Below are 24,711 nucleotides of genomic sequence, written 5' to 3' on the forward strand. Positions count from 1 at the left end.
GACTTTGCAACAAGTGACACCATCATATCCTCACGACCGCGGTGCACTGTAGGATTCCAGCACCTTGTTATGCTGTTACATCTATGGTAAATGTTTAGCATTATTCAGGTCTTTTTCGTTCCTTTCCAGCATCCTCTTTTTTTTTAAATAATCGCTTCCTTCATCTCTTCAGCAGATTTGATTCGCTCTTGCAGGTTGTGGATGGAGGCTGTTAGGCAAATTTGGAAATTGAGAACCTCTTTGCTTGTTTTCAGCTTTTTGGTTCCAGTTTTTACCAGGAAGTTGACAAACTTTTCCAATCCTTTTGCTGTTTGCCGCCATGCATATTCTATGGAATCTTCTTCTTCATCTCTTGTCTCCGCCTGACAGTTATTGAACAGGAAGTGAAGAGGTTGCCCTTTCTCATTTTTGGCACATTTAATATCTGCTGCCTCAAGAGCCTGTAGAGCATCTCTAGGTGACCTCGCATCTGAGAAAGTCATCAGAGCTACAATGCTCTTTTCCAGGTCTTTTCCAAACAGAGACATCACTGAATCAAAGATGTATCTCAAACGAGAACTGACTCGATTCACACTCGCCTTCACTACCAGACCAACCATGTTGATTTCTTCTACTCCATCTTTCAACCGAAATTAATCAAACAATCTTTGACGGACAATGACGTCATTTTCCAGCCCTATGGTGTCTCCATATCCTGGAGTATCAATGATGGTCAGAGAGAAAGGCAAAGTTTTACCTTCGTAACCAAAGATCTGGTACACGATCACATCTGATGTCTGACTTTCTGCCTCACTTCTGTCTTCTTCTTCCACAATCTGAAACCATACATCATCCTCAAACTTCACCCCCATGGCACAATTTACCAGAGTATTGATCAAAGTAGATTTTCCTGTTCCTGTTTCACCAACAAGTAAGATTGTTTTATTTACTTTCCGGGGATTTCTTTTTCCAATTGTCATTCTTTTGAGAGTTCCAATAAGTTGTGCCTCTGATTTAAGCTGGTAGACAGCAGGAGGACCTGGCTGAAGACGTTCACTTGCTGATATGATGTCTTTGTAGTCTGTTGAAATCTTTGCTTTCTGTAAGTGCCTGAACCACAGAAAATAATTATTATTTTGACATTCAGCAATGGAAAGTATAAGATTTCAATTTATATAGCCAGTCTGCAGCTAGACTTTTTGTTAAGATTGATATTTTGAAGTTAAAATATCTTCAAATAACTCACATTTGGTCTCTTACTAACTGATTTCCTAATTGCAGTGCAAAAAGTCTTATTGATGGATGAGATTTCCCTATTTAACACTATCTTTGAAAATGTTTTCTATAAACAAATCAAATGTTTTAATGGATAAGACTGGGCAACAGATTCCAGAAAAAAAGCTAAATGATATTTTTAGAAACAGGAACTAAATGGTAGCCTTGTGAGACCATCCTGATCTTGCGAGCTTTCAAGGTTTCACTCGCAGATCAGTCTGGAGACTCTCTGTTAAAGAAAATTTGGAGCCGTTCACCAAACGAACGTCCAATCAGCGTTGGCTTTGAGGCGGGTTGTGGTGTGACGCAACGAGAAGCGCGACAGTTCAGTCTAAAGAACATGGCGGCTTCAGCCGATGAAACTAGCGTTAGCGTGGCTATCCAGCAAGTTTTATCGGAATTACAGAGTATTTCTTCACTGAAAGAAGAGCAAAACACTGCTCTGGAGGCTTTTCTCAGAGGAAAAGATGTTTTTGCTGTTCTCCGGACTGGTTTCGGCAAGAGTAGCCTGGCTTGTGGTTGTGTTTTCGTGGTCGCTCTGTTAGTACGTCATATGCTTTGTTGATCTGATTGGTTTATTTGGCCCGTCTATCACCAACATAGGCCAATCAACTAACCAGTATTTTTGCCCCTTCCCAAAATTACTTCAACGGAAGGTTTCCAGATGGATATGCGGAGCAAATCCATCTGGCGGAGTCAGGTTAACTAAATGGCTGCTGTTCTCAAAACCAGCTTGTGGGTAATTAGCAGGGTAACAAGTGGAGAAAGGTTCTTAAACAGATTGTAAAAGAAAACCTGCAACCTAATGGTTTCCATTATTCAAGTAGATAATGCATACTGCAGCCTGGTATATGTATATACTTGGGTCAGGCTGTGAATTTATCAAGAGTAGAAGCTAATTCTGAATGGCCCCTATCTTCTATTACGCTGTACAATTGATTAGCCAGAGTTTTATGCTAGATCCCCATGATCTGATAAAAATAACATATAAGGGATATAAAAATGTAAGCATATTGTATGGTAGAACTTCCATCCATCCATCCATTTTCAGTCATGCTTATCCCGAGTGGGGTCGTAAGGGGTGCTGTCTACGGGTGAGAGGCGGGACCCACTCTGGACAGGTCGCCAGTCCATCGCAGGGCAGTATACAGTAGTAGAGCTTTACTGTGTTAATGGGTATGGGGCAGAATATCTCTACAGCCTACACAGGCTCCACAATGGTTGTTTTCTGTTGACTGTTAATATAAAGTTTTTGTAGTATATAAGCATGCAACCATAGTTAAATTCAGTGATTGTCTTTCTTGATTTGGTTAAATATTTAAAACATCCGTCCCACAAACACGACTTTTTCCTTATTAATGCTAATTCTACTCCTTTATTCCAAATATGTTCACATGCGCACACGTTCTCTCTCCATCCTCTGCTGTCATTGTTCTGATGCCTCCTTTGTGGCCAGAATGACTGTAGAAATTTTAGCAATTTGTGAGTTTGCACATGACCTTTAAATGTGCAGCAAGAAAATGGCCACAATAGGCTTTAAACGAGCGCTGTGCGAGTGAAGAGTTTCCATGAAATCATGTGACTATTCACACATGTTCTTTTATCTTTTTTTTTTTTTATCAGGCATAAACTGGACCCATCCCTTTTTTTCTGGCAAAGAAGTCTGCCCTCTTCTTTTATTTCACTTTCATTCAGCAGTGATAAGAAATGTCAGACTTTATATGAAATCAGGTGACCACAAATTCTGTTACATCAGGTAAGAACTAGACCAGGGGTCACTAATTAAAAATCAGACATTTTTGATTATGATCAGTTACTTTAAACTATGAAGGACCAACTCTGCCATATTTAAAAATAAATACAGAAATAAATAAATGCTCAATAAATGTATAAGCATACAATTAATTGCCAACAAAAAAGTGAGACATAAATGTATATAACTCTTAATTAGCTTCTTTATTTATTTGCCTTTGTAATATTTACCTTATTTATTTTTCTGTCCTTTATAATCTTCAACTTTATTTTTTAATTACTTATATTTTTAAGTGTTTATTTATGTGCATGTTATAATATTTTTGTCTGTTTTATTCTTCCATTGTATTTTTTTACCTTAGTTATTTCTTCGCCGCTGTTTACTTCTCTCTGCCCTTTTTACATTTCTCTATGCATTTCTGCCTCATTATGCAAATGAGGAGGGGGTGTGTCCTAGAGAGTCAACTTCTGCTCATTGGTTGGCTTGGCTGTCCATCTTCTTAACTCACAGAGCTCAGAGTACTAAGTTAAATGTTCTCTTTTCTGTTGCTGTTGTTCAATAAAAGTACGTTTTAAGATAATTTGAGGCGAGAATATTATACTTTTAAGCATCACCATATGGCCCATTCACAGATTTAATGCGTAATTTAAAAGAAAATGTGACGAACTTGAGAGGACCGTGGCAACCAGCGGAGCTCCGAAGCTGACGCCAGCCAGGTCCAGCCAGTGTTATTTATTTTTTTTGGTCATTTTCCAGTTCAGCTTATTCCTCAAAATTAATGATTTGGAATTAATGGGCAATGATATAATTATATCAGTAAAATACTACATACATAACTATTGATTTGTTAAATAACTGCCTTTTTACCTGCTCTCAAAAATGAACTAGTTTCAAGGGGTATCTGAGAGAAATAAGGAACAATAATGCAACAAAAAATTTAAAAAGATATTTAAAGTTGTATATATATATATATATATATATATATATATATATATATATATATATATATATATATATATATATATACATATATATATATATATATATATATATATATATATATATGTATATGTATATATATATATATATATATATATATATATGTATATGTATATATATATATATATATATGTATATGTATATATATATATATATATATATATGTATATGTATATATATACATATACATATATATATATATATATATATGTATATATATATATATATATATATATATATATATATATATATATATATGTATATATATATATATATATATATATATATATATATATATATGAAAGTTACGGATATTAAAAATTTAATTTGTACTTTCGAATACTTAAGTATTTTAAGTGATTATTTCAGTACTTTGGGTAGATTTTTGACTGGGAAATTTTAAATTATAGTTTAGTAAGATTTTGTCTCAGTTTTAGTTTGTAATGTAGTTTTCTAAATATTTTCAAAAGCCTGCTCTATTGCCCCATATTTCATACCTGCTCTGTTAAAATGGACAGCTATTATCACTTTGACTCACAGATATGACCATGACATTAGCGTTCTGTACCATGCTAGCATTAATATATTATTTTTAACCATCGTTTGTGTATTTAAGAGATCTAAACAAAAATTGTAGTTGTTCAACATTTTAAGTATCAAATACATTAAATATATCTTATCCAATTTTTATTTTATTTTTTTACCTTTGTGAAGCATCCCTTCCTATAGACACCAGGTGGCAGTGCTGCATGAGATTCCAGTTAATGTGGGAAGATGTGATGCTGAACTCATATATGTCCATCACAGGAACAGAAGCAGAAACTAAAGGGATGCTACAATAACATGTCACAGTAAATGTCAGTAAATCTGTCAATTCTGCCTGAGGTGTAAAATACAGACCATCCTTTATTTTAGATAAGGGATCATCTGTATTTTATCTAAAGCCAGATGTTAATCTGCAAGAAAGGTGATTTATCCTCAAAGTAAAACTGGTTTTGGCAAAATCTTTACTAAAAACTTGTCTATATATTTATATAAAACATAACATTTTGTCATACCTGCTTCTTCTTTGTGTTTTAGTTTACACTTACTGAAAACTTTCTCATTGAAGGAAAAAGATAGACTGAGACTATAGACTCCTTCAGATCAGGAACAAATCTGTTTGAAAACAGAAAGTTAAACCTGCAATTCTGATATCTGAAAGTGTTTCTCATAAAAACAAAAAACAAACAAAAAATCTTTAACATTTCAGTTCCTAATATTTTCTGAATTAAATGCAACTGATCTATGAGACTTTGATAATATTTCTGTCAGTTTTGTGGTTTAGATGCAATAAAATAAGATATTTTTTCTTTAAAACAATTTTTATGAGCTGAAAGAGAAAGAGCACAAAGATCAGTCAGTCATTAGAGACAGAAGTTGCTAGGGTAGTGAACATAACTAGATTAAAAAATATATATAAAGGGGAAAAACTAATTAAAAAGAACTTTTTCAAAAATCATGATATAAAAACATGGCCCTGTTCGAATTCATGGGCTGTGTCCTTAGAAGGCCAGATTCCAAAGACGATTACGTCATAGTGCAGCGCCGAGGTCTGGTTGGATTCCAAGACTCCTCATTATGCGGCCTTAAAATGCGTCCTTCTTTTTGCCCGATTCGAAGGACGGGTCCGATGTATCCTCAGTATCCTTGGTTTTCCCAGGATTCATTGCAAGACTTGGTGCCAAACATTGGTGAAAATTGGAAGTTCAGCTTAATATAATCCAGTCAGTGAATAGTTCCATCGAAAATTAATGAAAATAGTTGTTTTAATGGTTATTGAGTCAGATATGTGGCGGTAATGTTTGTTTTATCTAAAGGTTTTTATCTGTTACTGATTAAATGAGTTTGGCTGTAATTTAAGGACAGATTCTAATATATCTGCAGTGTGGGGACTATAAACCTGATAGGATTTTTATTTTTCATTGCTATTTTGCACAATATGCTTAACCAAGAAATTTTTTTTGTTGAATATTAGAGATTTTGCAGATATATTTTTATACATACATTGTTTAGATTTACTTAAATCTTTCTACCCCTTTTATAGAATAGAATAAAAAATCCCTTTATTGTTCCACAATGGGCAAATTTACAGCAGCAGAAAGATTGAAAACGATCACACAAATGTGGACCTTAGAAAAATGTATAAGAATAACATATAAACAATAAAATACTGTAAAGTGTTTTAACAATATAAAGCTGTAAACCTGGAGAATAAATAATCAATATGCAGCTATGGACATTTTAACAGTAATGGATATTTGAAAATAGCAACATCAGAGATGTGCAGAATGACAGCAGCAGGTTATTTAACTGACTAAAGTTTCTATCATTACATTTGATTTTATTTGTTCATGCTCCCGGTGGTTGGACCCTTTATTCCACTCAATAAAAAATAAACAGTTTTGAAAACTTCTGTATTCATTCTTTTCCCACTTTGAGTGTCAACTATCTCGGTTGCTAAGCAACATAGCCTACCCGCCGAAGGACAGACCTGTTTGAATTCACAGCCAAAACACTTCCGGTCTCCTTATTTTCAAGGACTTGGAAGGATTCAGAGCCATTGGCTCTGTTCGAAAACCTAGGACGCATCCTTAGAAGACCGGATTCGAAGGCCGATTAAGTCATAGCGCGGCGCCGAGGTCTGGTCAGATTCCAAGAGTCCTCGTTATGCGGCCTTAAAATGCGTCCTTCTTTTTGCCCAGTAAAGGTTACTTGGCGCCGAACAGTGGTGAAAATTGGAAGTTCAGTTTAATATAATACAAGTATGTGAATAGTTCTGTCTGAGATTAATGAAAAATAGTTGTTTTAATGGTTATTGAGTCAGATATGTGGCGGTAATGTTTGATTTATCTAAAGGTTTTTATCTGGTACTGTATAAATGGGTTTGGCTGGAATTAAAGGACAGATTCTAATATATCTGCAGGGTGGGGACTATAAATCTGATAGGATTTTTATCTTTTTATTGCTGTTTTGCACAATATGCTTAACTACGTATTTTTTGTTGTTGAATTTTAGAGATTTTGCAGATATATTTTTTTTATAAATACATTGTTTAGATTTACTTATATCTTTCTACCCCTTTTATAGAATAGAAAATCCCTTTATTGTCCCACAATGGGCAAATTTACAGCAGCAGAAAGATTATTAAAAATGGTCACACAAATGTGGATCTTAGAAAAATGTATAAGAATAACATAATAGGGAAGAGTTAAAATATAAACAATAAAATACTGTAAAGTGTTTTAACAATATAAAACTGGGGAATAAATAACCAATATGCAGCTATGGACATTTTTACAGTAATGGATATTCGAAAATAGCAGCAACATCAGAGATGTGCAGAATGACAGCAGCAGGTTATTTAACTGACTAAGGTTTCTATCATTAGCCTACATTTGATTTGATTTGTTCCTGCTCCCGGCTGTTGGAACCTTTATTCCACTCTGGATTCTTGTGAGTGTAGTCTTTGTTCACTTCACAATAAAAAAGAAATAAACAGTTTTGAAAACTTCTGTAATCATTCTTTTCCTGCTTTGTGTGTCAACGTTCACGGTTGCTAAGCAACAGAGCATACGGCGGTAAAACCCGCCGAAGGGTAGACCTGGTCGAATTCACAGCCTAAACTCTTCCGGTCTCCTCATTTTCAAGGACTTCGAAAGATCCAGTCTAGGTAGACCGCGTCCTTGGAGGACACGTCCTAGGTTTTCGAACAGAGCCATTGTTTAACACTTTTCCAATGAGTCTTCTGGAGTCGCAGAGCACCATCTAGCTGCCATTAGTGGAATTACATTTCAGACCTCTTCAAAATAATACGTTTTAGTTTCAGATCATAAGAAGAATCCCATTCACAAAGGAATCCGATGCTCTGCTTCTACTCTTCTAAAGTTGAGGAACACAGACATCTGTGAATCACTCACAGGCCAGACAAACAGGGAAACGTGGAAATAAGAACATTCAAGTGTCCAAATTTCTCTACAAAACCCTGAACATTTAAACAGCCTCATCGCACCAATTACTAGAAGATCTGTTTAACATTCTGCAGTAATTCTACATGATTGTCATCAGTTGGGGATATTTTCATCAACCGGATTAAAAAATAAGTGTTTTTTAGTGGAATAGGTGCAGAGATGCTGTCAGATTTGCTGTGTTGTTCACATGGAAATAAAAGGAAAATTATTTCAGCAGTGATGAAAAACACCTGTCCTCCAATTTTTTTTTTTTTTTTTTGGGTGTGATTGCTCGACAACCACAGCCACATCCTGCAGTCCTCAGTTGGTCAGAATTAATCATTTCAACATGTCAAAATGATTCTAATGGGACGTCATGCATTTCTTTGCAGGAGCAACCAGATCATTTCACCCAGTCAAACGGCATTCTTTCTACAGACCAGAGCTCTGGGTTAATGAAACGTTTCCTCCTCGATGGAGGTCATCTACTCCGCCTACAGCCCTGCTGTGGGTCAGAAAGTTAAATTCTGCAGTTTGTCATTATCTTCTGTCTTTTTATCTTATATTTACTCAGTATTTTAGATTTTTTTTTTTTTATAGGCTACATATGCCTTTGAATGTACTGATTTTAACGGTTGTCTTTTTCTCTGTTTTTAATGTTGTGGTTTTTTTAACATTGTTTTTATTTTCCCTTCTTTTTTCTTTTCTTTTTTTTTTAAATGTAGCACTGAGATTTTAAGTCAAATGTAAAGTGCGTTACAAATAAAATTCATTATTATTAGGATGTAAAAACTTCCAACACCTTTTCATGTTATTCAGAGTTTGGATATTTTGCAACATGCATCCCATTATTATGGGAATAACTGTCAGAGATCGGGGGGGCATGAGCCTGACTGGAGTTCCAATGTTAAACTAGATTCATGAGCTATAATCTAGTTTTCTGGTGTCCAATTCTCTGCCACTAAATCCATAAATATCATCTTAATAATGTAAATAAACAGCTTTTCTCTGAAAGAAGACCCAACCAACAAATCAGGATAAAAATATACTTTTTATTGTTCCTTAAATCATTTTGATGACAGCAGATTGTTGTCACAGACAGAATTTCATCTTTGAGTAAAACATGGCAGAACTTTATTAACTTTTTAAAACTAAAAACCACCTTTCACTACCGAATCATTCAGTCTGAGAGCCCGGGCCTCGAGGCCGAGCTCTGGCACACACACGCAGACATTTTAAAAACAAACTCAGTGCCAACACCCCAAAAAAAACCCCACACATAAATCACTCATCGAACAACTAAATGACATATAGCTTATTTGTTTTTGTGGTATTGTGCGCAGACAGATTCTCTGAAAGTTGAGGAAGATTAGTTTGTGTCAAACTTCTGCAGTCACTCAGGTTGAAAAGATTACAGCCTCAACTTCCCTCATTCCCCTTTTAAAACCATAGGTCAACACAATCCTCATCCTGATGTGCAAATTCATGCGTAGCTGTGAAACTGTTGTTCTGAGAACTTCTATAAAACTAAACGATCGAGCAGACGAGCAGCTGATAGTCTTGACTTCAAACTCCTCGCAGTCAACTTTCAAGGAAAAGTGTTCAGCTTCTTATTTTCTGATTGCTTTCACAATAACTGCACAGATTAAGGTGAAATAAAGCAGCTTCTCAGGGTTACCATTAAGGAAACCGACCATCGGCGTAAGGTAGGACTTTCCGTTCATTTCGGCTGCCAACAGGTTCAATCACAGAACTTTAAATGTCACATTACTAAACTTTACAGGCCGTCCCCCAGCAACCTTTTTCAAACAGTCAAAGTAACCTCAGAAGCCAAAAAAAACAAAACAAAAAAAACACTTGAACAATCTGCTCTGCAACAAAACTATTAAAGCTCGAGGAAATCTGTGGTGCATCGATTGCTGGTAATGACCTGTGATGGTTTCATTCTGTGTTCATAAACTATCCCAGGTTAAAAAAAGTGAATTCATTCTGATCTGGGTTTGTTAGACCAGAAACTTGGATATTTTTTTAGATTGTTTCACAGACTTCCTGCAGTGAAACAACTGATGAGGAATGTTGTTCAGCTTCTACTGCTCCCTTTCTGCTGCCCAACAAAAAATCTTCCTAAACCTAAAAAATTCTGAGAATAAAAGTCGCCTTGCTTAAAAAAACAAAAAAAAAGAAAACAGTCCCTTCTGGGAAACGAGGCAGCAGGACACCACAGGTGATCTGTGACTTGGTGAAAATAGATTTCAACAGGTGTAGTTAAAAAAGAAAAAAAAAAACTGGATTTCCTGTTAGCAGCTTCAGTTTGTTCGGATCACATTGAAAGCTAAAACCTGAGAACTTGAAATCGTTATTTGTGGAGGTTTGGTCGGTTGGTTACAGTTCTTGTGACGAGGCAAAGTTTAAAATCTGATCTGGAATGATGAGGTAAAGAACACCCGGCCCGGGTCACGGTCTGCCTCGGGTCTGTAGTTTGATCCAACATCAACTACGAAACCGACTTCACATGCAACCCAACATCACAGAAACAATTTTAAAACAGGCAAGTCATCACTGACAACGTGCAATTTAAAAACGGTGACAGATGTTCAGTAGTACGGGCCGATGTTCTCGTAGCCGGCGTAACTCGGCCAATCGGGGAAGAGCCCGTGTGAACAGGTTGGGCTGCCGTAGCGGTCGAAGTGCATCCCAAAGTGCGACGATTCAGAGTGGCGGTTTTTCTTCATGTAGGACCAGACGATGTGGTAGTTCTTACCCTGGTTGCTGTCCCAGTGCTCTTTCCCGTTCACTTTGTAACACACGGCAAATTCGACCCGCTCGTTCGGCCGCATCTCCGCAGGCAGAGACACCTCGAAGGAGAAGGTGTCGCTGTATGAGGTGGGGTACGTGTCCTTCACGTATTCGCAGCCGACATCGGTGTGGCTTTTCCACGAGTCAAAGGTCACCCGGAGAAGCACAGACTTTTCGAACGAGAGGTTTTTTACTTTGACGGTTCCAGCAAAGGCCTTCTCTTTCAGCACGCAGTGCTCCAGACTCACCAGGTTCTGTTCCAGGTTCTGGCGGAACAGAAGGTAGTCTGAGGAGGGCTGAGTGAAGTCCAGCACCAGTTTGTCCTCCTCAGTGGATGACAGGGTGAGCTTGGAGCTCAACATCTCCTGGATGTTCACAGGGATTTCAATGGGGTCCGTGAACTTGGAGAAGACCTTCACCTTGGTGAGGGACAGACCTTTGTGGTCGGCGAACGTGACGCGTTTCTTTTTCTTCTTCTCTTTAGTGGTGACAGCGCCATCTTCAGGCTCAGTTTTGTTGACGCAGTTTGAGTGCTGGAACCTCAGGCAGGAGCTGCGGACAGACTTCTGCACTGCAGAGGTGGTGGTGAAGACGAACTCCTCCTTTGACAGGTAGAGGGGTATGGTGATGTCCATCGGCATGTCGGGCTCAGGAGGAAACATGCACAGAGCACTGAAAAAGAGAAGCCAGACCGTTAGGACTCAGTAATCAGAAGGTTGCAATTCTTTAGAACTGCAGTGTGTAAAGATCAACCACTCAGAACCTACTTCATCATTAGCTTCATGAGATAGGCAATGCATGCATCGAGAGATTGGATATATAAGCTTAAACACACAAGCCCATAAATAACACATTTGGTATATCATCTACAGAAAACCCACTATAATAAACCTGTGGAAACATAAGAGTCATGAATTCAACATGATAATTTCTATTAAATACTGCTGGAACCAAGTACCTTACATTAGTATGGACAGATAAGCTGCAGCAGACGTGAATCTGCGGGCATAAAATAAGAATCTTGAATAACTGGCTTAACGAATCACAGTAGCCGCAGTGGCCTAAACTTTTTAATTGCAGCAACTCCTCCACAATGAAAACAAGTTGTTAAGCTCCTAAAGGTAATGATGAATTCACCTTTATCTTCTGTTTAAAGGCAATATTGTTTAACCTGACTCCGCCCGATTGGATTTGCTCCGTATATCCATCTGGAAACCTTCCGTTGAAGTAATTTTGGGAAGGGGCAAAAATACTGGTTAGCTGATTGGCCTATGTTGGTGATAGACGGGCCAAATAAACCAATCAGATCAACGAAGCATATGACGTACTAACAGAGCGACGATGAAAACACAACCACAAGCCAGGCTACTCTTGCTGAAACCAGTCGGGAGAAGAGCAAAAACATCTTTTCCTCTGAGAAAAGCCTCCAGAGCAGTGTTTTGCTCTTCTTTCAGTGAAGAAATACTCTGTAATTCCGATAAAACTTGCTCGATAGCCACGCTAACGCTAGTTTCATCGGCTGAAGCCGCCATGTTCTTTAGACTGAACTGTCGCGCTTCTCGTTGCGTCACACCTCAACCCGCCTCAAAGCCAACGCTGATTGGACGTTCGTTTGGTGAACGGCTCCAAATTTTCTTTAAAGGAGAGTCTCTAGACTGATCTGCGAGTGAAACCTTGAAAGCTCGCGAGATCAGGATGGTCTCACGAGGCTAAATATTGTTTGCTTTAGTGCAAGGAATTGTGCAATTGAATTAATGGTCATCTACTGTTAAGACATCTATAGAAGTTTTTAAAGAAATTAATAAAATATCATAAACAATTTTAAACCAATCAATTGCTTGAATAGCCTAGATATTTGGATTTGAAACAATATATGCATTTTGATGTGCTTATAGTATTGGTTTAATAATTCAGATAAGGCTTTTTGATTAAAATGTTCAATTGTCACCACTTTGGTGTGTTATAAAATAAGGTTGTAACTAATGGCTATTTCTTTAATAAATAATCTGTTGATTCTTTTTTTCCACGTCATAATCGGATGGCAAATGTTTCTTAAAGAAGATTGTACATATAATTTAAACCAAGTGCTCTCTAGATAGAGCATATTAATGGACAAAAAAGGCTTTTTATTTTAAATACAAAATGTTTGGATATTTTTTTACCATTTTGGTATAGTGAGTGTTTTGAGTGGGTTGCTTTTTCAACTAAAGGCACGTTTCTAACTCTCCGAACTCAAGTTGACGATTAATTGATTAGTAAATCATGCTCTAACAACAATTTTCCAAACAAATTTTGCTTTCAAATAATAACCAGCCGCTTCCAGGTCTTTCAATCAGGGATCCTAAACCATCACTGTGCAGACAGCACACTTGTCAGGGCCTTTAATAAAACTTGAATAAATGCAGATTGTGGAAGAACCCCAGTGCTGGTATTATTGAACCTTAGCGCAGATATCAACACTGTTGATCCTTCCATTTATTAGAGCGCTTAAAACTGGGTCAGTCTTTCTGGTAAAGCCCTGGACTAGTTTTAAATGAACGACACAGACTTTTATGCCTCATTAAGTTACTTTACATAAAAGGGCACAGAAATCACATGTGTTGTGATCTATCTTAGATCCATCTCTTATTCAATATCTACATGCGTCCTCTAACTCAGATCTTAATTTATGTCCCAAATATATGCAGACGACACAGAGTTTAGAAATCCAAGGCATGGGCGTTTCAACATTTTTATTCTGCTTAATCAAAACAGAACTGAAGTAATAGCTTTTGGGGCGAAAGTTGGCCGTAAAGTTAGGACACAGTTTCAGTTAATACAGCTAGAAATCTAGGTATAGTGATTGATTTAGACCTGAACCTGCAAAAGAACATATGCACTGTAACAAAGTCAAAGGACATCTCCACAATAATGTCTCAGCAGGACCTTTAAAAGCTAATTCATGCATTGAACATTAGAAGTAGTGATTTATGCAATGGATTAGGTCTTCCTAATGCTGCTGCCTTCCTCCTCACTGACACTAAGTTGTAAAATGGTTACACTGGCTCCCTTTATCTCAGAGAAAAGACTTTGAAAAAATCATGTTAGTCTATAAATCACTGAAAAGCTTAGACCAAGTTGCATTACAGACGTCTTGCCGTTGGATCAACCACCACAGCTACTCTGGTCTTACAGATCAAGTCAACTATGAGACCCAGAACTGAACATGGAAAAAGCAGCTTTTAGTTCTTATGATCCACTAACCTGGAGTAAACTCCTAGACAGACAAAACACTGAAACTCTCAATAGATTTAAATCTAAATATTTCTCATTTTTTAAAATACTAATCTTACTCCAGCTTATTCATTTTGTTCTCTCCAACCATTTAAGTTGCCGTTATGCCCAAAAGTTGTCTTGCTACTGAAATAAGCTACATAAACTTGCTCTTCCCAGAGCCAAAACAGATTCCATCAGGTACCCTTATTGCTGTACCTTATACGGTCAACAATTAAGTAGGGCTGCACAATATTACCCCAAATCAATATCCCGATAAATTGGGCAGTTTTAACTCGATAACGATAAATAAACAATGGCACCGACTCCTCTCAGAAATAAAGGCATGTGCAGGAAATGAAACTGATCATTTAAAAAAAAATAATGTATTGAATAAATTATATATTACTTTCAATTACATATTAAAGTCTTGCACACATTCAGGAGTGTTTCCTCTCTTGCAAACATTTTTGCACAAAGGAAATTGAGCCTTTTGCACATCTTTGAACTCCACAGCATGGTTTTGCTTTAGGTGGTGGAGGTTGGATGTGTTACTTTGGGTAGTCCTGAAAGTTTTCAGGCCCCGTCCACATGAAGTCAAAACGAACAAGAAACGCTAATATTTTCCAGAACGTTTGTCTTAAAGACGGAGACGTAAAATAAATGTGATCGTCCACACGAATGCATGAAAACGCTGCAAAATGTATGCCAGGCCTGTAAGTGGCGCTGTGGTGCCAAAGCAAAAATAGGCGAAAACAGGCAACGAAATGTTGGGCATGCGCAGTAATATTTATACAACAACCAAACCGGAAAATGGCCCTGCGGGTCCATTTTCGTGGTTCAGTCAAATTCAGGTGCTGAACTATGTCGTTGATATTGCTCTGTTCTTCCTGGAGATATTCCAGAAGAAGAAGATTCTGTTGTAAGCCCGACAGCAGGGTGAGTAGCATTAGCAGCAACCATTCAACACAGTACGGCGCCATTGTTGTTGTGATACTGTGTCGCGCATGCGTGTTTAGAGGCGACGCTATGACGCATGCGTGTAAAAAAAAAAAATGCGGTTAGAGCTTAAAGATGGAAATGCGAAAACGGCGTTTCAAAATCTTCCCACTCTTAAGGCTTAATAAAAAAAAAAAAATATCGTTTACAGACCCCCGAAACGCCGGCTTCGTATGGATGAGAGGCTGGTTTGGTGAAAAATTTGTGCGTTTAGGCCAGGGTTTGACTTCGTGATGACGGGGCCTCAGACAAACTTTGCATTTCGTGTTTTTTCGCTCAACATCTATGGCGTAATTTGGGTGCTGAGTGGCAGTGAGAACAATGTGCATCGTTTAAACTCGCACATCCTCACTCAGAACCGGTCTGCCGTGCGCTCGACCCTGACAACGCGCTCTCTGCCTCTTCTCTGCTCTCTCTGGGCTCCACAGGATTAACTGATGTTATTTTGTTCACAGCAGTGTTTGATGCTTTTTAACTGGGTTTATCCGCCATTCTGTTTACGCCTCCGACTGGATCGGTGGAGTCATATGATTACACACATGCTACGGTGTCTTAAAGGGAAAGGAAATACCAGCCACGAGCGCACACAGGAAAAATGGCAGAATTAAGTTTACTTATTTAACAGAAATTTGTCACCAGTTATCGTAGTGAATGACGGCAACAGTAAAAATATGGTTTATTGCCCAACCCTACAATAAAGTACAGTAAAAACTGTTTTTGCTCAAGAGTTTCTTCTACCATTTTGAGTTCAACATTCTGAAAAACCCCCCAACTAAGATTCAACAGAAAACTGAGCTAAGAAGGGACGATGTCAGAGAAAACAAGCTGCATTGTTTGGACACCTCTCTGCAAACAGCAGACAATGCAGTCTCTGCATTAAGGTTAACAGAAATCTGCCCTCAGAATAAAGCCCTGCTGTGGACCCGCACCACCCACTGCAACACAAACAGAGAGGGGCCCAAACGCCGCTGGAGGGGAACGCCCCCAACCAAACATGAGGTGGACAAACTTTCAGTAAACATTCCCAATGAACTTCAGACCCGACAAGACCTCACAGTAAAGACCTGTACAGTCCAAAAACAGCTGATCCGTTAATGCAGTCTCAGCAGAACCGATCTGTAACGTGGCCTGATCTTTAACAGCAGAAATTGCACACAAAAAAAAACTCATCTTTCTTGTTTGGAACAACAACATGTGGTAATAGATGATCAAATCTTTTAAGAAATCAACATTTCATCCATAAATAGAGGCCAATTAGCACCAGAGGTTTGTATCAGAATGTGTTCATTACAAATTTACATAAAACCCCTAAACCACTAACAAACCCATAGCCTCAGTGAAGTGCAGGATTAGTGGAGCACTGCAGAATAAAAAATAAAAACTGCAGAGAGGTGGAGCTGCAGTAGCCATAGACCTATAGGATCTTATAGGGATCAGATTATTATTAAATATTTAAACCAAAATTTGTCCATTCCTTACTTTCTGATGAGAAAATACAAGTTATTTGGCCTCATTTTACCTTAGTCTAGCATAATTTTAAGAAATGTTTTAATAAAACTTTACATTAGATTCATACCCAGTCTTAACCAAAATGAATACAGTTTGGAAATGGGTAAAATAGAAAAAAAAAGAAAAAAAATCCATTAGAAAGAAATATACAACAAAGGTGATATGGGAACTATGATATCCAAGTATACATTGAAGTTGATCATTAAAGCATTTGTCACAAATTCAAATTTTTTGTTTTTCAACCCAAATATTTCTAAGCTGTTATTGTAGATCGTTCTATAAAACTCTAAAAAATAATCCAGACTCTGTAGAAGCACCAAAGGTGGGCGTTCTGAGGCCTTTGTTTAGATCAGTATTAATTTGCATTGACATATAACAAAGAAGTGCAAGTCTTTACTAAATCTTCTAGCCCTAGAGGAAGCTTCACTTAATCTGAAGAAATCCATCTTCCAAAAGTCTCTGCATTTAGTTACTCGGCTCACCATCGGGGAACAAAATGGTACCGATGCAAGAACTCTCCGGAATCACCGTTATTTAGAACTTGGGTTATGTTCCCAATTACATCCATGCATATTCTGACCGCAAGTCAACGAGAGTCTAAATCCCTCCCACTTGAAGGATTCGGAATCAGAATTTCGACCCTAAGCCCAAATCCACTCCACCAACCAGAGGTAGGTCCAGACTCACCCCACCTGCATGCATGGATCCAAGGACTGGGTCAAGGACACTACCTAGCACTGGATCCTTCGAATACACAATCAGGACACAAATAGAGGTGGACACCCACGTAGCACAGTCCTGACCTTGCTCCCTCGACAAGGTCACCACCATTACCAGGTCCGCTGATTAAACCAACCACATGTTTCCTGTGGGACCTTTCCACCCTCATTAGGCCAAGATGACTGCGAGTTCAGAACCTGAAGGTTCTAATGACTCTGGGAAAAGTTCAAGGACAGTCAGGGAGGCCAGGACTGTTTATTTTGGGTCACTCAAATTGACTTCATGTGGGAAAAACTTAATATGGGACATTTGAGTTTGCAGACTTTGAAATCTCAAAAGTCCACAAAGTTAATCAATGCCGTCTGGTCGATACTAACTAAACAAAGTATTATTCATCCTGTACTTACCAACTAGAAACAATCAATCTCAGATAGTGGTGCCACTCACTGCTGTAGATCATTTATACACAATTAGTTTTGACTAAAAATAGATTTCTGACATCAGTTGAAGGAAAAACGTTCTGCTTCATTTCTAGAGTTAGTATATATTTATGTTTTTATTAAAGTACTCATTAAGAAATCAGACTTTTTCATGTTAGAATTTGCGTTTTGGTGTTGAGCTTCAGTTAGTGGCCTAAACTTTTTAATTGCAGCAACTCCTCCACGATGAAAACAAGTTGTTAAGCTCCTAAAGGTAATGATGAATTCACCTTTATCTTCTGTTTAAAGGCAATATTGTTTAACCTGACTCCGCCAGATGGATTTGCTCCGCATATCCATCTGGAAACCTTCCGTTGAAGTAATTTTGGGAAGGGGCGAAAATACTGGTTAGCTGATTGGCCTATGTTGGTGATAGACGGGCCAAATAAACCAATCAGATCAATGAAGCATATGACGTACTAACAGAGCGACGACGAAGAGGAGCCGATTGATAGATCAAACTCTTGTCGAAACCAGTCGGGAGAAGAGCAAAAACATCTTTTCCTCTGAGAAAAGCCTCCAGAGCAGTGTTTTGCTCTTCTTTCAGTGAAGAAATACTCTGTAATTCTGATAAAACTTGCTCGATAGCCACGCTAACGCTAGTTTCATCGGCTGAGGCCATGTTCTTTAGACTGAACTGTCGCGCTTCTCGTTGCGTCACACCCCAACCCGCCTCAAAGCCAACGCTGATTGGACGTTCGTTTGGTGAACGGCTCCAAATTTTCTTTAACGGAGAGTCTCCAGACTGATCTGCGAGTGAAACCTTGAAAGCTCGCGAGATCAGGATGGTCTCACGAGGCTAGTGTGATGGCGCCCTGGCATTTTCACGTTGGCTCTGAGTTCAAACCAGAAATTCCACTAAAGCGTGATTTTGGTCCTCCTCCTAGATCAACGTCTTTCATCAAAGGATGCCATCATTAGCAGATGTTCTCTCAGACCAGCATACCTACAGCCAATACGCATGCACGAGACGTCAGATTTACGTTTATCCATTAGTTTTGTATAAAAAAATAGACTTTAATCAACCTCGACGGACGTGCATCTCTTTAGTACAAATAAAAAAAACAATTTAAGGTCAGATCACCATACATTTCAAGATACACAAAAAAGTAAGTAACTAAATTTGTTTTTTTGGTACATGACTAAAGGGATACACGCCTGTAGAGGTAGTTTAAAGTCTATTTTTCATACAAAACTAAAGGGATGAACTGTTATTGACTATGGGTACGCTGGTCTGACTGGGTATACTCATCTGACATAACACCGGCCTTGCTATCTCCACTGCCGTCTCTGTTCAACCAAAAGGGGCGATTCTAACATTAAGGGACCCTCCTCCAGTCTGTAAGTGTTGCAACTTGTTATCTCTTGTATAAGAGAGCCGGAAAGGATGGTGAATGAACCCTGTGTGATTGCTAATGCTACATTAGCACAAATTAAGCTCTCATGCACATCATAGGAAGTAAAAAGAAAAAAAAGTTCCTAAGGGTCTAAATGAGCTCCACTTATTTTTTCCCTCTCCTAAAAATGAGTAAAAACGAATTTAAAGATAATTTCAATATAAAATATTAGATTATGACTTTAAAATATGCGGCCATATTTATATATTGATGCATACTGCAAGATCGAATAAAGAAAAAAAAATAGTGAAATAATTCTCAGGTGTATTCACCCTTAATTTCAGAAGGTAATTATGATTATCTGCAAATGATATTCGTATTTTTACTCTTAAAATACATAAAAACAAAATCAGATGGATATTAATATCAGATAATGACTTGTGTTTTTTTTCTTATTTAAGATAAAAATCATCTTATTCCTTTAGAACATTGTCTCATCTACTCAAATCAAATAAAAAATGTTCCCCAAGAAAAATCTAAAGTACTTGAATTTCAATATTTGCAGTATACCAGACATGTTTATATAAACAGTTCTTTTTTCCAAATTATCTTTTAAATCTCTAATTTATGCTTTCAGCAAATGAGGTATGTATTTAGAAACATTACATGAAATGCTTGGAGGCAGAAAAAAAGTTGTTTACAGTAATCATCTTGCTATTAACCATTTCTCTTCTCTATTTAAAGAATATTTAAGCAATAATTTGGAACAAGGCTCTAAAAGAAGACGGTCACATGGTTGCCACAATAACCAAATGTATTTACAAGTTGATAGTGCAAATCCTTCAAAAGTGCTCGGCATGGCAGAAACAATTAATCATCATCAATCGATTATTAAAATAATTGTCACTTAATTTCAAAATCAGTTGTTAACTTTCAACAATTATTTCAATAATTGATTTATCCAATTCATTGTTTCCGCCCTAGAGCCAACAAATACTCAGTACTCGAGTATTGAGAAGTAATTGTAACTTCAGTAGGGGAAAAAAAGCTGCCAAAATATAATCAGTCGATCTTTAATTGTTCTGCAGCCAAAACTAACACTGTAATACTATTTTTAATAAAAACAAACTAGCACAATAATGTATATAAAATATTCATTAATATTAAAATACATATATTTTTTGTAAGATGTCACAACTAGTCCCCCCGATTCAGGCCTTTCACCAGAAAATGATAAAAAAATAAAAGATTAGACCCAGAATCCAATTAAGACTCCACAGAGTTTTAAGATCCAATTCAATTAGTTTTCTCTCTTTATTTATTTTCAAAAAGTTTGTGGAGGTTTTCAAGTTGTGACCAGAGGGAAAAAGTTTAAAATTATGTTTTAAACTAAAACTAAAAACACATTTGGTCCCAAAACAAATACTTAAAAAGATTAATCTGAATGATCAAACAGGATTTATAACCACGTGTGAAATTGTTTTGGTTTATATTCAAGCCTTTTGATCGCCTCTTTAATAGTTTCCTCCCAAACTGGGATTATTATTTATTTTCCAAACAAAGTCTACGGTGGCTGAGAAGTGCAAAACACATTTACAATTCAAAAACACATTAACAAATAAAAAACAAAATAACATTTGAAGAAACAAAATTATATTTTGTGAAACAAATGTATTTTTGAAAAAAAAGTTTAAATTTTTAAAAACAAATGTACATTTTAGCAAACAAATTTACATTAACAAATAAACAAAATAACATTTGAAGAAACAAAATTATATTTTATGAAACAAATGTATTTTTGAAAAAAAAAGTTTTAATTTTTAAAAACACATTTACAATTCAAAAACACATTAACAAATAAAAAACAAAATAACATTTGAAGAAACAAAATTATATTTTATGAAACAATTTTTGAAAAAAAAAAGTTTAAATTTTCAAAAACACATTTACATTTAAGGAAACAAATTCACATTTTAAATCAGTTAGATTTTAGGTGAGAGAAAGTTTCATTTTAGAGAAAAAAAATACATCATAGGGAAACAAATTTACATCTAAAAAAAAATTGACCGTTCGGAAACACTTGTACAAGTGCAAAGACAAAACTGCAAGTGGCAAAACACATTTACATAGCCAAAAGCAAATTAACAAAAGACGGCTACACGGAAAGGGAATGTCCCAGTGGCCGGATGTGACGTCACGATTACCCTGACTTGTAGTACAAACAGCTCAAGCTGTAGTCCTCCTGCTTCACGTGAAAAGTCAGCGGCGATTTTAGATGGAAAGAATTGCACTGAAGCTGTTTTTCTTAAGTTTACGCTAACCGAACAATGTTTTCAGCCAATTTACACCATTTTGTTCTTCGTGCGGACGGTCTCTGGAACTTTTACGGGACACGGTACAAGGTGGCAGGACCAAGCAGCAGGGCCGGGCGTATTACTGGCCGGAGCCACTATTATTTTGTCATGTAGTTTTTTAATTACTTTTCTTTGGTATTTAATTATTTTTTGGGTATTTTTCCTCCCGTTTTTCGGCAAATGCCTTATTTATAGTACTTCTAACTAGATTGTTTTATATAGATATATATATATATATATATAGGCTATATATTGTGATGTTATCGCTTAATAACCTGTATTAAAATGTATTCTTTATGGGTTTCTTTTTATTGTGATGTTATTGCTTAATAAACTGCATTAAAACTTATAATGTCACATTTACTTGATGGAACGGAGTACTTTATCTGCGAATAAGTGGCCTCGGCCGGCAGCAGCCACCATCGGCCTCTCCGATGGCAGGCTCTGCCGGCAGCGGCCACCATCGGCCTCTCCGATGGCAGGCTCTGCCGGCAGCGGCCACCATCGGCCTCTCCGATGGCAGGCTCTGCCGGCAGCGGCCACCATCGGCCTCTCCGATGGCAGGCTCTGCCGGCAGCGGCCACCATCGGCCTCTCCGATGGCAGGCTCTGCCGGCAGCGGCCACCATCGGCCTCTCCGATGGCAGGCTCTGCCGGCAGCGGCCACCATCGGCCTCTCCGATGGCAGGCTCTGCCGGCAGCGGCCACCATCGGCCTCTCCGATGGCAAGCTCTGCCGGCAGCGGCCACCATCGGCCTCTCCGATGGCAGGCTCTGCCGCAGCCACTGCCACGAATTGAGCTCGGCCCTCCTGCTTGGTCCTGCCACCTTGTACCGTGTCCCGTAAAAGTTCCAGAGACCGTCCGCACGAAGAACAAAATGGTGTAAATTGGCTGAAAACATTGTTCGGTTAGCGTAAACTTAAGAAAAACAGCTTCAGTGCAATTCTTTCCATCTAAAATCGCCGCTGACTTTTCACGTGAAGCAGGAGGACTACAGATTGAGCTGTTTGTACTACAAGTCAGGGTAATCGTGACGTCACATCCGGCCACTGGGACATTCCCTTTCCGTGTAGCCGTCTTTTGTTAATTTGTTTTTGGCTATGTAACTGTGTTTTGCCACTTGCAGTTTTGTCTTTGCACTTGTACAAGTGTTTCCGAACGGTCGATTTTTTTTTAGATGTAAATTTGTTTCCCTATAATGTATTTTTTTTCTCTAAAATGAAACTTTCTCTCACCTAAAATCTAACTTATTTAAAATGTGAATTTTTCCTTAAATGTAAATATGTTTTTAAAAATTTAAACTTTTTTTTCCAAAAATAAATTGTTTCATAAAATATAATTTTGTTTCTTCAAATGTTATTTTGTTTTTTATTTGTTAATGTGTTTTTGAATTGCAAATGTGTTTTTAAAAATTTAAACTTTTTTTTTCAAAAATACATTTGTTTCATAAAATATAATTTTGTTTCTTCAAATGTTATTTTGTTTTTAATTTGTTAATGTGTTTTTGAATTGTAAATGTGTTTTGCACTTCTCAGCCACCGTAAAAGTCGGAGCCAGAATAAAACTAAAACCCCCAAATTTGTCATTATTCAAATTTTTCCGAACAACAAATTCGGCCTTTTTTGCAGGTAACGCGTCTTAAACGTCGAATCTATAAAGAATAAACGGAAATTTTGGGATTAAAACCGATTGAGTTGCAAACTGGATTAAAAAACGCATTTGAAAGTTTCAGGTCAGTGGAGCAAACGGTGACTTCCTCACCGTGACCCAGATCTGGTTTCCCTGCAGAACAGCCCCGCTGAACCTCCATGAAACGGAGAATAATCCGGATTACAGACGCCGAACGCTCTCCAGACTCGTTGGATCACATGGTACCGGGACCATTCCAGCCTCCTGGGTCCAGAAGAAGCTCTTCTGCTCTCTGTGAGGCCCAAACAAAGCTGCTCGGTTTGCGCACGCCCACCTCCCCCCGCTGCGCACAGGCCTCCGCCATAGCTGCGCTTTCCAACACATTTGGCTTTTTCTTCCATGTTTGCGCTCAAACACCAGTTAACATTCATGCTTTTAATACCAAATGTGTCTTAAAAAATAAAATTAAAAACCCAAACCAAATTCCAATCAGTCTGAATGACTTTTGCAGCCTAGAAGAGCTTTGGTTCCTTTCACTGACTCCAAATGAATCCGGATTTAAGTCGAAACGCGCCGACACCGATTGTGTTTAAAAAGAGAAAAGAATACATGTAATTCTGCGTAAAACATATGGAAGCAATTGCTGGTTTTAATATTAAACTTAATCAAACTTAATAAAAAATAAATAAAATAAAGAACGACAATGATTGGATAATTGGTTTCGTCTGATTAGGTTTTCAAATTAAGATTAACTCCGCAGCTCAGCAATTTTCGTTTTCTGGCCTTTTTTTTTTTCTCTAATTTTGCGCGGAATTGATGTTGAAAATCTGCACTGCTTTTATTTCTACCGTCTTTAATTGACCAGAGCTTTGCACACAAACAACCCGCTCCACGGAGCCCAATAATCCGCAGAGTTTGCACAAGGCCGCAGGGCCCCGGTGCGGCATTTTACCTGGAGCAGGTTCTGAGAAACATCTGCCGGGTCGTGGTTCCGTCCTCACCGACACACCTGAGACTGTCCGCCGCCCCTCTCCTGTCACAGGGGAACTAAGAGCCGCTGCACTTTTCTGTCTCGCGGTCAAAGACCCACGCAGACTTCACGTGAACACTTCCACGCAGCCAATGAGGGCGCGCGCAGGCGGAGTGATCGACACAGTGAGGGGCTGCTGTGGAGGATGGGCATTCTTTGTCCTCGATCGAAGCCTCAGGCTGGTGGAAAAACTGAGAGAAAATCCAATGATCAGGTGCTGCAGAGTCCGACTAAAGTCGCTCAGGTGCTGCAGAGGAGAAGAACCATGAAGGTTCTCAATAGGATCCACAGGTTCTCCATTTCTGTTGCTTCTGACCTTATCTCAATCCCCCGCTTCATAGGATTAAGTATGCAATATGGGATAATGTGTGGGAAAAACAAAAACAAAATTATGAAGATAAAATGTTTGCGTTGCGGTTTATCTTGGGCTCTATCTACATAATAATGAAAAAATTTTAAGGAATACAAATCAAAATAGTCTTTAAAGTCCTATTCATTTCTAATCAGAGACCTGATTGTTCCTTATGTTCACTCAATCACATTCTGCAGGTTTAATATGGATCCTAGAATTTCTAAAAGTAGAATGGGAGGCAGATCTTTTAGTTATCTTC

The 24,711-nt window shown here is 37.8% G+C and overlaps 1 protein-coding gene and 1 pseudogene across 1 annotated transcript; both read right to left on the minus strand.

The window, feature by feature from the left end:
• Window positions 1–143: 143 nt before the first annotated feature.
• On the minus strand, window positions 144–4,808 carry LOC119780582 (annotated as a pseudogene).
• A 4,219-nt stretch (window positions 4,809–9,027) lies between these two features.
• ppp1r3b (protein phosphatase 1, regulatory subunit 3B) lies at window positions 9,028–24,185 on the minus strand. Its single transcript, XM_038280650.1, has 2 exons — window positions 24,023–24,185; window positions 9,028–11,463 (listed from the first exon to the last, which is right to left on the minus strand). Exons 1-2 carry the CDS (start codon window positions 24,043–24,045, stop codon window positions 10,590–10,592), a joined length of 897 nt encoding a protein of 298 aa, XP_038136578.1. The 5' UTR covers window positions 24,046–24,185; the 3' UTR covers window positions 9,028–10,589.
• Between the last annotated feature and the right edge of the window lie 526 nt (window positions 24,186–24,711).

The sequence above is a fragment of the Cyprinodon tularosa genome, unplaced genomic scaffold, assembly GCF_016077235.1.
Source record: "Cyprinodon tularosa strain WSP-4 unplaced genomic scaffold, ASM1607723v1 ctg162, whole genome shotgun sequence".
In the NCBI taxonomy this organism is placed as follows: Eukaryota; Metazoa; Chordata; class Actinopteri; order Cyprinodontiformes; family Cyprinodontidae; genus Cyprinodon; species Cyprinodon tularosa.

Coding starts and splice junctions, on each gene's coding strand:
- ppp1r3b (XM_038280650.1), bottom strand. CDS start 24,045: ATGTTTCTCAGAACCTGCTCCAG. Junction 11,464..24,022: donor TTTCTCAGAACCTGCTCCAG/GTAAAATGCCGC, acceptor TCTCTTTTTCAG/TGCTCTGTGCATGTTTCCTC.